At 31.8% G+C, this 14,049-nt stretch overlaps 3 protein-coding genes across 3 annotated transcripts; 2 read left to right on the forward strand and 1 right to left on the reverse strand.

Moving 5' to 3' along the window:
• Positions 1 to 200: 200 nt before the first annotated feature.
• LOC123304991 (pre-mRNA-splicing factor ISY1 homolog) lies at positions 201 to 2,111 on the forward strand. The gene is made up of 5 exons (XM_044886569.1): positions 201 to 342; positions 425 to 447; positions 629 to 792; positions 849 to 1,202; positions 1,757 to 2,111. The coding sequence occupies exons 1-5, from the start codon at positions 340 to 342 to the stop codon at positions 2,059 to 2,061; spliced, it is 849 nt and encodes a 282-aa protein (XP_044742504.1). The 5' UTR covers positions 201 to 339; the 3' UTR covers positions 2,062 to 2,111.
• Positions 2,110 to 10,030, reverse strand: LOC123304990 (importin-13). Its single transcript, XM_044886568.1, has 13 exons — positions 9,803 to 10,030; positions 9,570 to 9,737; positions 9,355 to 9,507; positions 9,175 to 9,293; positions 7,868 to 8,204; positions 7,260 to 7,475; positions 6,844 to 7,032; positions 5,530 to 6,138; positions 4,801 to 5,061; positions 4,273 to 4,410; positions 2,993 to 3,215; positions 2,527 to 2,857; positions 2,110 to 2,339 (listed from the first exon to the last, which is right to left on the reverse strand). Exons 1-13 carry the CDS (start codon positions 9,953 to 9,955, stop codon positions 2,234 to 2,236), a joined length of 3,003 nt encoding a protein of 1,000 aa, XP_044742503.1. The 5' UTR covers positions 9,956 to 10,030; the 3' UTR covers positions 2,110 to 2,233.
• A 1,320-nt stretch (positions 10,031 to 11,350) lies between these two features.
• LOC123305080 (zinc finger protein 62 homolog) lies at positions 11,351 to 13,331 on the forward strand. Its single transcript, XM_044886691.1, has one exon. It carries the CDS (start codon positions 11,429 to 11,431, stop codon positions 13,139 to 13,141), a length of 1,713 nt encoding a protein of 570 aa, XP_044742626.1. The 5' UTR covers positions 11,351 to 11,428; the 3' UTR covers positions 13,142 to 13,331.
• Positions 13,332 to 14,049: the final 718 nt, after the last annotated feature.

The raw sequence follows: 14,049 nt of genomic DNA on the forward strand, positions 1-14,049 counted from the left end.
AGAATCCATTAATTAGCTAAAAATAGCAATAATTTAATTATAGTTTGTTTAAATACGCCATTATTAAACTATCTTAAACTATCTTCATTTTGTTCTAGGCATTATAAAGAAAAATGAAGTTTGAGCGCTGTTGTTTTCAAATCTGTGTGGATTTGTGCTCTAAGTGTCTGCATGGCAAATATGCTCAACAAAAGTCAAACAGATATCAGTGCGCATTCTTTTTCTTTGCATAAAAGTGCGAAATCTAAACAACAAATCTCGAAAATCTTGAAACCACGAATAGATAATTTTTATTCGTAGAATTTTTATCAATATTCATAGAAAAATTATCTTCTAAACATGGTAAGTTTCGTAAAGTTTCTACATTTTAATTTAAAACACTTAACGTAAAACTTTCTAACCTTAAATTTGCTTAAATTTTCAGGCTCGAAATGCAGAAAAAGCGATGTAAGTATAAAATAAAGAAATTATTTGATTATTTAAAAGTGTGAGACTATACTTACTTTAACAGTAGCTATCTCTAGTAATTAATTCGATCCAACCTAGATCATTTAAACGGACCCGGAGTAGTTTACGAAAAGCTTAACGTATCTTTAAATATTACTACAACTTTTTATTTGGTATTCAGGACAACCCTTGCTCGATGGCGGGCCGCACAATTAGGTGAAAATGATAAGAGTAAGCAACGGCGACCTTACTTGGCATCAGATTGTAAAGATCGTCGAAAATGTGAAAAATGGAGATTACAAATTATTCGAGAAATTGCTAAGAAAGTTGCTCAGATTCAAAATGGTAAGTATCTTAAACTTCAGTGTTAATTCAATTTAGAAAATAATAATTGTTTATAGCGGGCTTAGGAGAATTTCGGATACGCGACTTAAATGATGAAATCAACAAATTATTACGTGAAAAAAGACATTGGGAAGCACAAATTAAAGAATTAGGTGGTCCAGATTATCAAAAAACTGGGCCACGTATGTTAGATCATGAAGGTAAAGAAGTTCCAGGAAATAGAGGGTATAAATATTTTGGTGCTGCAAAAGATTTACCAGGAGTACGAGAATTATTTGAACAAGAACCACCACCGCCACCGAGGAAAACACGTGCAGAAATGATGAAGGATATTGATGCTGATTATTACGGGTATCGGGACGATGATGACGGAATTTTAGCACCTTTAGAATTGCGAGCTGAAAAACTTTGTAAGTTCTTAAGAGGGTACCTTTTTAAAAAAAAATCACAGTCAACTTATTCTTTTGGAATTTCATAAATCTCGATATGTAGAGTAATTTTGGTCCAAATGTTTGGTGATTGCTCGGGTATTTCCTATAGTATCCAGAAGTATATAATCGAAAAAAATCTAAAAATTTCTTTCTGGTTGAAATGAAATGTATTGTCTTAGAGTGGACTTTCATAGATAAGAATGGAGATCTTGGTCAAGATGTAGCTCTGTGACCCACTTTTGCGATTTGGATACACACGTTCATTTTGACTCGTACAAGTTTGCATGATTCAAATTCAATCAATTCTTAAGTGGCTTGTACAGTTAAAATGCTTGCGCAAAATTTTCGTACAGACGTTCAAGTTTGCTTTTACAAAAATATTGAACATGTCTTTAAATGAACCTGTAGAGTCACCTTCAGTAATTAAAATAATAATTCATTTTATTGTTGGATAATTTCCAAGATTTTTTGATATTTTAAGATATTCTTAATTTCCTAATGCGTGGCCACTCACTTGAGTTTATATTTCACAGCAATTCAAAACGCGATTAAAGAGTGGAAATCAAAAAAAGAAAATAAAAACTCCGGAGAAAATGGCAATGATGATGATGAAGAAGATGACGAGGAGGACATTTATCATGTAGACACAACCACATTATCAGATAGCGAAGATCCAACAGAAATATCAAACTTATCTGAATTATCATCAAATCCCAAATATATTGCTCATGTCCCAGTTCCGACACAACTAGAAGTTGAACAAGCCTTGCTGGAACGTCGTAAACAGGAATTAATGGAGAAATATGGTGTAAGAGAAACAAAAAATGAAGAAATTTAAAGTTTGGTTAGTTTTTTTTTTCTTTTCATCTTTTTGTACAGTCAAACTCGTTTATTATTAAAAAAAAGAGAAAAAAGAAAACGTTTTTCTATCACATTTCAAAAATAGTTGAATTTTTTTTCATTTTCTTCCATAATTTTCCGTCGCTTCCTTGTTGATCCTTTGAATTCTTTTATAAATATGAGTTGTGTGATCCATATTCAGTACCAACTAGTCCACGACATATTAATGAGAATTCTTTAATTGTTTCTTTCATTTTGTGTTTATTCGCCTTCTCTCTGTAAAACGAAACAATTATTAATAAACAGCGTCACTATTTCGCCGCGTTGTTTCTGTGTCAAGGTTAAAATTTCACTTAATTGACGATTCGAAAACATGTCTAATCAACTCAATCGATTGATAAATGCCAAACTTATTCAATGTTTAAATATCGACATGGTAAATGGGCTAAATTAGAACTCTTACCTTAAAACAGATTTAACGAATTGTTCTTTTTGGGCGGTTGTTGGTAAACGGGACGGAAAACCATCTTGAGCAACAATAATGGCAAACCAACGTGCCAAATAATCACAGAATTTTTTATTTAAAGCTAATAGTATATCAGCGAATGGATCCAAGCCTGTTCGAGGTGATTCACCACCAATACATGCGCATACTTTGATGACTAGTGCTTCACCCGCTGTGTGTACGGTACTTAATAATGGTTCACATTCTCTACTTTGTAATATGAATTTTACTAGAAAGTTTGCTGCAGATTTTACTGTTGATAATTCGGGTACACCCAAACATGCAGTAGCTATAAACAAAACAATAACAAATCAGATCATATTTTAAATAGATTTTGTATCTACATAGTAGTGTTAGTATTCTACCGAGGAAAAAAAAACTAATATATTTCAAGTCTATTAGAAAATTTTGTAAATGTACTTACCACATTGAAATAAAGCTAAAATATGTATACCATCACGATACAATAACTCTGGACATTTTTTGAATAATTGTGTCAATACAGCAAAAAATGCATCCAAAACATCAGCATTTTCTGATATATTTTTACTGGCGGCTGTTAATTGCAGAGTTATATTCACTATTTCACACAATAACAAATGCATTGTATGCGAAAATTCACTATCCTTGCCAAACATTAAAATTAACTGGAACAAAATATTTTATATGTTAAAAACATGCTACATAGTAATCGAAATACAAATGCTTTTTTTCACATTCGTGATGTTCGATTTAGATATTTTTCTCATTTTTGTTCCAAGGTGGGGCTCTTGGCACCCACCCCAAGGTTAGGTTAGGTTAGAGTAACTGTCCTGAGATGGGTCCGCTGTGATATCAAAAGTGTGTTCGACGGATTCGACAGAGAGGTTGACAAAGAAAGACTCGATTCAAGTGAGCCCATCTCCTCGTGATAGAAGATGAGACTTGATACACTGTCAGGTCCAGACGGTCAGCGTGCCTGCCGCATAGCCAGTGTCCTGAGCTAGCCGCAACAACTTTGCTTATAGAGACTCTTTTAAGCATAAAAGATTTTTGAAACGCCTACGATTGTATTCATACCATGCCTGTCTTGTAGCACCACAAGTTCGTTCTTCCCTCCACCTAAGAAAGGCCTTTTTTTAAAAATATCCTCATCCAGGATATGAGCTTGCAGTTCGCCAATGTAACTCCCGGATTTCAATTGATGCTTGAGTCCGACAACCTAGTGTCATGTCTAGCAAGCTCATCGGCTTCACAATTCCCTGGAACATCCCTGTGTCTCGGTACCCATACCAGATTTACATTCATTTGTTCCGTCAGCTCATTTAAGGACTTTCGGCAGTCCTGTGCTACCTTCGAGGTTAGGTAGACCGAGGTGAATAATTTTAGCGCAGCTTGACTGTGTGTGAAGATAGTAATTTTGCTGCACAGGAGAGTATTCAGTCTTATTCACATACTTCGTAAATAGCCATCTTCCTCTTGATACACGCTACAATGATACGACAGTCAGAATGACAAACTCAAATCTAGATTTTTAGAGAAAATCTTACAATTTACCTTCTTCTCTAACTTAGACCTGTTGGTATAGAATATCACACTCTTTGGCTTAACCAAGTTCTCATCCCAATTCTGCATGATGGGAATCTTTACTGAGGACTTGTTTTCAAATTTATCCCTCCCCAAAGTTTCTAAATACGTTAAATTTAAATAAATGATAAAACTTACATGTCTAAACACCACCAAAGCTGAACAAAGCGGTTTAACTCGATATCCATTCACTAATAATTGTAAAATATCATTTACTAACGGTTTTGAGTCGTCTAATAGAGTAATAATTGCATGTTTCAATGCTGAGTATAGAACCTAGAAAAATTTGAAAAATAAATGACATGATATTTTGCAAAATATCCGAATACTAGTCTTTGGATAAACGAAATATCTAACAGTCATTTCAGAAAGTCTGAAAATTGTAAAGGCTGTTATCAATATCTAACAACCTTTTCCTCCACACAAAATTTGCATAGCCAGAAATTCGTTTGTCAGGGGATTGGAAAATTTTAAATTGCGTGGCAAATTTGAAAATACGAAAATAATTGAATGCAAAAATCGTTTTGCCTGACTCTCGAAAAATGCCTGATATCTGACGATCAACACTTTGAGTTTAAGAGTATTGCACAATTAAAAATTTTCTAGCCTTTCTGAAATGACTGTCAAATATTACACCTGGTACTAGACTTTTAATTTCAAACTTACATCCATAATTTCAACATCTTCGCATGTTTTCCGTGCTAATTGATTAAATAATGGCATAATTTTTTGTAATACAATTAATGTGGGCTGCGGTTGATTATTACTACTTGGCGCATTGTTACTTGAACTTTGTGTATTATTTAAATTTTCTTTTTTGACTTCGTCTATATCATCTGATTGGATATTGTTTGTATGTAATGTTGAAAATAACATTGCAATCATTCGTAATTTAATGATAATTAAACTTCTTGTTGCGTTATTAAACTGGAAAATTAAGTATAAACATAATTAAAACTCTTTAGTATGACTTCAAATCATTCTAATTTAAGGGAACTTTATAAGTAAACTACCAAATGCTGATTTATTTTGGCAACATCGAAAAAGCCGTAGTAAAATCATGAGTTTGATATTTTTACAATAAAAGATTAATTTTGAAAAAGATTCATGTAATTTCCTTCCAAATTTTCTTAAACTCAAACGGTAAAATGGACAAAAAAAATATGAAAACCAATAATTGTGAAATTAAAGTCAAAAAATCGAAAAATTTGATTCAATTTTATCTAGTGTCCTAGAATCACAATTAGGTTCGCTTACGAGTTGAAGCTTGACGATATTTTGATTTTGGAGATTGTATCTCCTAATAACGTATTAAAGAAATCTGAAGCAAATACCCTTGGGTAATAATTCACCTCTTGAATTTTATTCACAAAAAAACCATTAAAACTTACTCACCGGTTGTGTATCATCCAAAATAGTTTGAAACTCTTCAATAATTGGTATTAAAATAAAATTTAAATACTCCATAATATTCGCTAGCGGTAATACACTTAATACCTTCCCCACCGAATACATTAATCGTATATTTTCCGGCACGCGTAGGATACGTTGTTGCAGAACTTGTTGTGTTGTTTGTAATATTTGTATCGCATACGAATGTATATGTGCTTGACATTCGCGTGTAATATCTTTCAAAGCCATCGTTGAACTTGTACCTACATCAGGATTCATTAATCCTAAAAGGATTAACGGTATCACATTATTTAACACGTAAGGATGCACATTGATCCATGTTGCGTATGCTCCAATTATATCCAAAGCGGTTGATAATACTTTCACATGCAATTTCTCGTACGGGATTTTCGTTAAAATTTGCATTAGTTCTGGTAAATGAACGCCTTCTTCTTCGCATTCAAAATGTTCAGCTATGGCAAAATATGCGTATAAACATGCTTCAACATGCGGCCAATTTTCAACATTTTCGTAACAAAAATTTATTGACTCGTGTAGTTTATCTTGTAAAATGTTTAAGAGATCATCGTCTAGAATTTTATAACTATACATCTACAAAAAAAAAACCATGTCAAAATTATGTCAAAGAGATTATAACTATGTTAAAAACAAGTGAAAACAAACAATTGACTGAGTTAATTGTTGAAATACCATGTATAGACAGTGTTGATGAGGTAGTCTTTTGTTTTTTGACGTCACGTAAATAAAAAAGATAGCCACTTTTAAATGGCCACGCACACATAACTGATTTTCTCATATTAATACATACTATAAAATTTGCACCTAATTAGCGCCCTCGTGGGTAAACAGTGATGTTTACAAAAAAATGTTTCAGACAAAAGTTGATCCAATTGGATCTTGTAAGCCAATCCTACGGACCCAAGACCCAATTGACCTATATTGCTCATTTACGAACTCGACTTCACTTTTTACGTTCTGAGTACGCTATACAAATTTCAGCTAGATATCTCATTTCGTTTTTGAGTTATCGTGTTGACAGACAGACAACCGGAAATGGACTAATTAGGTGATTCTATGAACAGCTATAGCAAAATTTTGTTCGTAGCATCAATATTTTTAAGCGTTACAAACTTGGGACGAAACTTAATATACTATGTATATTTCATATATACATGGTATAAAAATCATGATTTCAATCTCTCACAAGTACTGTCTTCTTACTTTCATATTAAATACGAGAAAAGTAATGTTCCTATGATGATACTTGAATAACTTTAAGGAAAAAAAAATACTTACCATAGTATCAGCGATATCTTGTCGATGACATCTTAAAGTTTCTTTACTTTCTGATGACCATTTTGGATCATCATCATTACTCGGTAACATTGATTTTCTTAGCAATACCGATATCAAATCTTTATAAATAGGTTTAACCGTTTGCACTACACTTTCTGATATTTCTGTATTTGGTTTAATTACTTCATCCTAAAACATATTTTAAATCAGTGAGAATTAAACACTTTAGTTACAGTGTTTACTTTCTAACTTAGAATATCATTCCAAAAGATTCTTTTTTACAGGGAGAGTTTTAAAAAAAGTTCCACTCTTATATTTCGATAACAAAGAAAATCATAAAATGTGAAAACACGTAGTGCCTTTTTTAGGGCGAATGAAAATACAGAAACAAACAAAATTGAAATTTTTCAAGTTACCTGTAATAAATACCAAAACCCGAATGTTAAATTACTACATTCTTCATCGATAGGATGAGCCCCCTTCGTATCTGTACACATTAAAATTGTATGAATTATACACAACGAAAGCTCATATTCCCTAGAATCTGGTGGTTTCATTAAATTATCGATTAAGATCTTTGAATGGGTTTCAGCACATGTGATTATTAATGAATATATCGGTACTTGAACATTCTGTAACAAAGTTTAAGAAAAATTGAAAATATCTTCAAATATTCACTGTATATCAAGCGTTGGAAAGTTCTTTTCGTTGCGAAATTAGGGAGTCGCTTCCAAGCGGTAGACGTCACTTCATTGCATACTTCAATTGTAATTTTTTCAAAACAGTATTAAAAAAGTTACGAAGTCAAACAAAGATGGGTTTGAACTGCGCGCGCTTTTTAAGTGCTGAACTGAAATAAGTTTTAATTTTTTGTCTGTATGACATTTTTTAAAGAATTGATTTCTACCGCTTGAGTAAATGATTTTAAGACACTAGTTTCTAAGAAAAAACTACAATCAACGTATAAATTCACAATCTAAATGACTCTCAACGCAAACTCCATGAGATAAAAGACATCTCTTACCATATCAAAATCATTTTTCCCACGTTCTGCTTGTAAAATTTTCACTAATTTATTCATAATACGATCTAATTGAATTGTCACTAACATTGGATATTTATGTGATAATGGATGAGCCACAATAGTACAAATAGCTTCTAGAGTTGCCTCAATTAATTCAGTTTCGTCACTGGATAGACCATCGCTTGGTGATGAACATTTCCAATAACAATTTGCACATATCTCTAATAAATATTGTATAATATTATCACAATTAGCAATTGTTATACCACCAAATTGAAACCAAGCATGTGCACAACGTGCTGCATGTAAATATGTTGTTATATCGGCTGAACTAAATCTATAACATATATAAAATCACGGACTATAGCATTAAATATAGACTGACAGTACTATGATAACGATAGGGTACTCCACTATTTTTGAAAAAGTACTTCAAAATGTTGATTTTGCTAATAAAAAGCCACCAAAAATTTATTTCGGAAAAATACACACGCTTTCTTGCCAAAAACTTAAATTAAATTTTAAACCCTTTTTTAAACTGTCAAAAACGCGGGCATCCAATTTGATGTCGTAATATGGGTATCACTATACGAAATAACACAAATAATTTTGACAGATATATTCATAGACATCTGATTATAATATAAATACTTATCTATGTATATATTATACCCAACTGTTTACACTGAACTAACTGATGGTCTATGACTCATACCGCTATGACATCACAGCAGGGCTTACCCGCGTTTTAGGTCACGTGATATACAGTTTAAAAATTACGATTATTAATTTTAATATTTTAAAAGAAAAAAGTGCTTTTATTACATAAATTTTAACTTTTTTCAAATTTCATGATTTATTTTTTACTAACGATAATACCCTATTGCATTCTATCACAGAATAAGGTATTTTTGGTGATAAACCTAGATTTTCTTAAGACCATTTGCTTCACGTACTATTAACTAAAAAATCGTTTCAAATTTAAAGAACCCCTAGAAGACAAAAGATAAAAACCAAACCTACTTAGAAAATGGTAGCGATTCTGGAAATGGTTTGAATATCCTTACCTTCCCATTTTCAGCAAGTTAGTAGCAAATTTAGAAAAAAAATAAAGAAATTCTAGTTCTGTTCTCGATTAGAATGAGTAAAGCAAATAACCGAAAGAAATATTTAATTTACACTGACAAATCACAGACTTTTTGACAACCATTCGTTTGTGATGTAACAATCTCCTAATATATTGAATTAACGGTCTATATTAATTTAATGTCTGTAGAAGTACGAAAAAAAAACCATTTGAAACTTACGTATTGGACATAATTGTGGACATGTAAGCTTCAATAGCTTTTAAAACATCTTTGGATGCATTTTGTAGTTCATTTTTTACAACATTTTTTTGTGTTAATAAAAAGTTCATGCTTTGGAACTGAAAAATTGAGAACAAAATTAAAAAAATATTCGAAAAATTACCAATTCCAAATACCTACTTCTTCAGGTATCAATGTTAAAATTTCTAATAGAACCCAAATGATACGTTCAGGTTGAATATTTGGTAAGTTTTGTGGTTGAAAACTAGTTAACAACTCAGCAAAAGCATTTGGCCAGTAATGAGGTATTGTATACAAAATATATGCTGATAGCTGAAACAAAAAAAGAGCTTAGAAGTAAAAGCTACACAAAAAGCAAAGTATCGAAAACTTACAGTAATACATAAACGATTTAATACTATCTTTGGGCCCATAGCATATGTAAGAATCGCGTCCAGTAATTGCTTTTTAAGTGGTTCATATTGTTCAGTCGGTACTTCGTGCCAATATCGTAAAATTTTCGTATGTAGAGTCGTTGCCGCGAAAAATTGCACCTCTGAACTCTAAAATCAAAATGAATTAAAAAACTATAAACATGTGTTAGGGAGTTTTTCAAGAATGCGTTTACCCTCTGTGGTTGAAGTAACTCCCAAACAAAACTCCATGCTTGTGGACAACTTTGTGCTTCGGTTAACCATTGATGTGCTTGCGCCTGCTGTCCAGCTTCTGAACGATAGAATAATGTGACGGCTTTTTCTAAATTTTCCGCCGTATATTCCATAATTACAAAATTTTTGTTAACTGATATTAAACAAATTATGAATTGTGAAACTTATTTCAATAATAAATTAATCATTTCTAGTTTTAAAATTAATGTTTTGTTTTGAAACTAATTGAAACTTATTTTACTTATGTATAATATAATTTTTTGACATTTTATATTAATGGAACTGTCTCCAAAAATATATACACAGCATCACAGATCCGAATATAGTGTCTATTTCACACGATATTTGAATCGAATTACGTAAATTGTCATATGTGAAGGCTGTATACAAAAGCCTAAGTACAATAATTCGATAAGTAAAACAGTGCGTATTCGATGGAAAATTCTATTTATTTTAGGTTATATGCGTTATATTTAATATTGAATCGCAAGTATCTATAAGCATCCTTCTAAGATAACCAAACAACTTTTAGTTTAACTACATACAAAGTTCATAACTCGGAACTAATATCTTGAATTTTATATTTTAATTTGGCTCCTGTCTAATAATTTCAGTCCACAACGATCTTCTTATAATTTCTTTAGGGAATATAAAGGATTTAATAAATAAAACAAAACAGCAAAATTTTTCCATATTTCACATTCATTTCATTAACTTTCAGAAAGAAGAAATTTAAGTTTCTAATCAAAGTTCAATATTAAAAAAATTTCAATTCCAAATCAAACGAGGACCAAAAGCCACTCGAAAATGGTCAATTCATTCCAAAAATCTACCCTAAAAATACATTGTAATCATTAAAATCGCCGTAACATTGAAACTTTACTCTTTCAATAAAGTTTGATCTAAAAATCCATACTTTATTTTATTATTATAATTCTTAACGTTGTTGCTACAAATTAAGAAGCAAATGTGGGACAAATTTTCTTACAGAAAAAATCACACAAATTGGGTTAAAAGTTGTTGATCGGTTCAGGTTTTTAGATAAAAACTAATGAAAATCGGTATTTGTACTGATTGCAGAATACGCACGTAGTCTATGGGAATGTGGCATTACTTGTAGCGAAAGTGTCATAAATAATGTCAAAGATAATTATGTTAATACAATTTTTTGTACTCATTGTCAGAAAAATAATTATTTCAGGATTGAAATGAAATTATAGTTCCCAAATAACTAGTTAATGCGCTGAAGGCGTTAAAAATTATGATGGCTAACAGATTTCTGAATAGGTATTACATAGGAAAGGACAAGAAGAATAGATATTTTGATATTTATTAAAACTGGACATAATGAAAATAAAAATGTCAAAATTTTAAAGGTAAGATCATGGAGGTTATAAAAATCTTTATAGCCTCCTTGGGTAAGATTAATCAGCTTTGTAACGCAGCTATGATGGCTGTTTGCTGTAAAATGTAAATAGACTAACGCCAAATACAATGCAACGGTTTTTTTTACAACTAATTTTCTTAGTAAATCAGTAAACATAACGATAACAGTTTATGTTAAAAACCGGAAAAACTCTTCTAAAATGGAAAATTCAAACGATAATGATTGCTTTGAAATTCCAGTAAAAACCGAGTTAATCGATGTAGACAACAATGAACATTCCGATTACGAAGAAGTCGAAAAAAAAGAACAAGTAACCGACGATGAAGATTATGAAGATGACCAACCAAGTGATGACTCCGACAGCTCATATGAACTTCCAAAGAAAAGAAAACGACGAAAATCTCGAACAAGTGAATATCGCTGTACAATGTGTAGTAAAAAGTTTACAACAAAAGCTAGCTTAAAATTTCATGAAATGCGACACCGTGGCGAAAAACCATTTAAATGTAATAAATGTGACAAAAGTTTCTTAACAAAATCACTTTTAACACGACATGCTCCAGTACATACCGGGAAACGAGCCTATAAGTGTGATGAGTGTTCAAAAACTTTCAAATACAGTGCGCATTTAAGTTTTCATCAAGAATCTCACATAGAAAATACACCAGATTTAAAACCGCATAAATGTTCGTATTGTTCGAAAATCTTTGCTAAAGCGGGAAATTTACGAACTCACGAACATCAACACAAGAAAAAAAATGCACATAAATGTAATTTATGTCCAAAAACTTTTAGTGCTCCCGAAGGATTACGGAACCATTTGATAACGCATACAGGAATTAAACGATTTAAGTGTGACCAATGCGATAAGCGATTCTTTTTGAAACGTTTATTAGAATCGCATAAATTGATCCATAGTGAAGTTAAACAATTTCATTGTTCAAAGTGTGATAAAGCTTTTACTCATCGTGCAAGTTTAAAATACCATGAAAATCAGACCCACAATCGACCGTATAAATGTGATCAATGCGATAAATCATATTCCCATAAACAATTATTCGAACGACACAAACGAGTCGGACATTCGTTTGTTTGTAAATACTGTGATGGAAAATTCGGAAAAAAATCACTTCGTCGTCATGTTGCTACTGTTCATAAAGGAGAAAATCCTTATAAATGTTCGTATTGTGATGCAGCTTTTCTAAGTCGTAAAGATTTGATTGAACATAAATTACAAATGAAAAAGGGGGATGATTCTCATGGGAAATATTTATGTAAGTGGTGTAAGAAAAGTTTTGCAACAAGAGCTGCGTTGCGTGTGCATAAACGAGTTCATTTTAAGTGTAATCTTTGTGGAAAAACATTCAAAGGAATTACGGCCTACAAAAAACATCAAATAACGCATACTGAGCATAGACCGTACGAATGTATGTTTTGTGGTCGTAAATACGTAACCGAAGCTCAATTAGATAAACACGAACCATCTCATATCGAAGAGAAACACTTCCAATGTGAATTTTGTGATAAAACTTTCAAAAAAGAAACTGCTTTACATGATCATAAAACGCTACATACCGGAGAAAAACCATACGATTGTGAAATTTGTGGAAAATTCTTTCGTTTATCCACAAACTATTATCAACATCGTAAAATTCATATGATTTCTGAAGAGAAACGAAGTATTAAATGTCAAGTGTGCGATAGAGTTTATTTAACGAAACGTGGCTTAAAAGATCATATGCGTAAACATACTGGTGATGAAAAACGTTGGCCATGTAATATATGTGAAAAAACATTCGTACGGAAATCATCGTTACAAGAGCATGAAGCGAGACATCAACGTGTGAAAACATATCGGGGTGAAATTGTTAAAAAACAATTTTTCCAGTTGCAAAATGCTAAAGTTGAATAGTTCGCTTTGAGATAAATATAGTTTTTATATTGGAATAAATAACGTTTTTAAACTTTTGCCGTACCGAGGGTTTTTATAATCCTTTTTTATTAATTTTTTTTAAAGATTGTTTTTTAGTAATTTTTTATCTTTCGCTCTCGTGAGAGGTACGAATTCATATAATGGAAGAAAATAAGAACCGGAATGGGAAATTAGGAGATCTTATTGTGTTCATAATTTATTTTTATTTACAACGTAATTTGTCTCATGTTTTTGTATAATAATAATCAATATAAGACAATTTCATTGTGCAATTAATAGTTTTTTAAGTAGTTTCATTTTTATGAATCCACGAATGTTCTGATAATGTTTTATTTACTTTTTAATTTTTTCACGCGGAATTAGCTCCACAGTTTTTCTGAATTTCTTTAGTTGAAGCAAAACCTGCAATACTTGTGATTTATTGAACTGGAATTTTTGCCTTATGTAAAATGTCGAATGTTTGCCTTATTGTCCTTACATGAAATGCCCAACAAAACTGCTTAAATATATGATCCTCTGGTGATAAAAAAGGGGGTTCAGGAGCTCAGAAGTTGCTACCCTCAAAAGGCACATTATTGATCCTAACTCAATTTCCATCCCTCTAGCTCAATTTGGAAAGGTGGTGCAGGTGCTTAAAGCTTTAAAAACACGATTTTGTCGTGTGAAGGAATTGTAGGTGCTGGAAAGTCAAAATCCCGAAGAACACTCTAGCCCTATCTATTTTCATAGCCATAAAAATGTCACCAATAGTTATTCTAGGAATCCCCATCAAATTGCTGAAATGTGTCCCCGGTTTTATATCATTGATCTGTGTCCAGTATAAACTCCTAGATGCCGATTCTCATTTGAATTAAAGGAGATCGTTCCTAAATGAATCATATTGATCG

Source organism: Chrysoperla carnea, chromosome 1 (assembly GCF_905475395.1).
Source record: "Chrysoperla carnea chromosome 1, inChrCarn1.1, whole genome shotgun sequence".
NCBI classification, from domain to species: Eukaryota; Metazoa; Arthropoda; class Insecta; order Neuroptera; family Chrysopidae; genus Chrysoperla; species Chrysoperla carnea.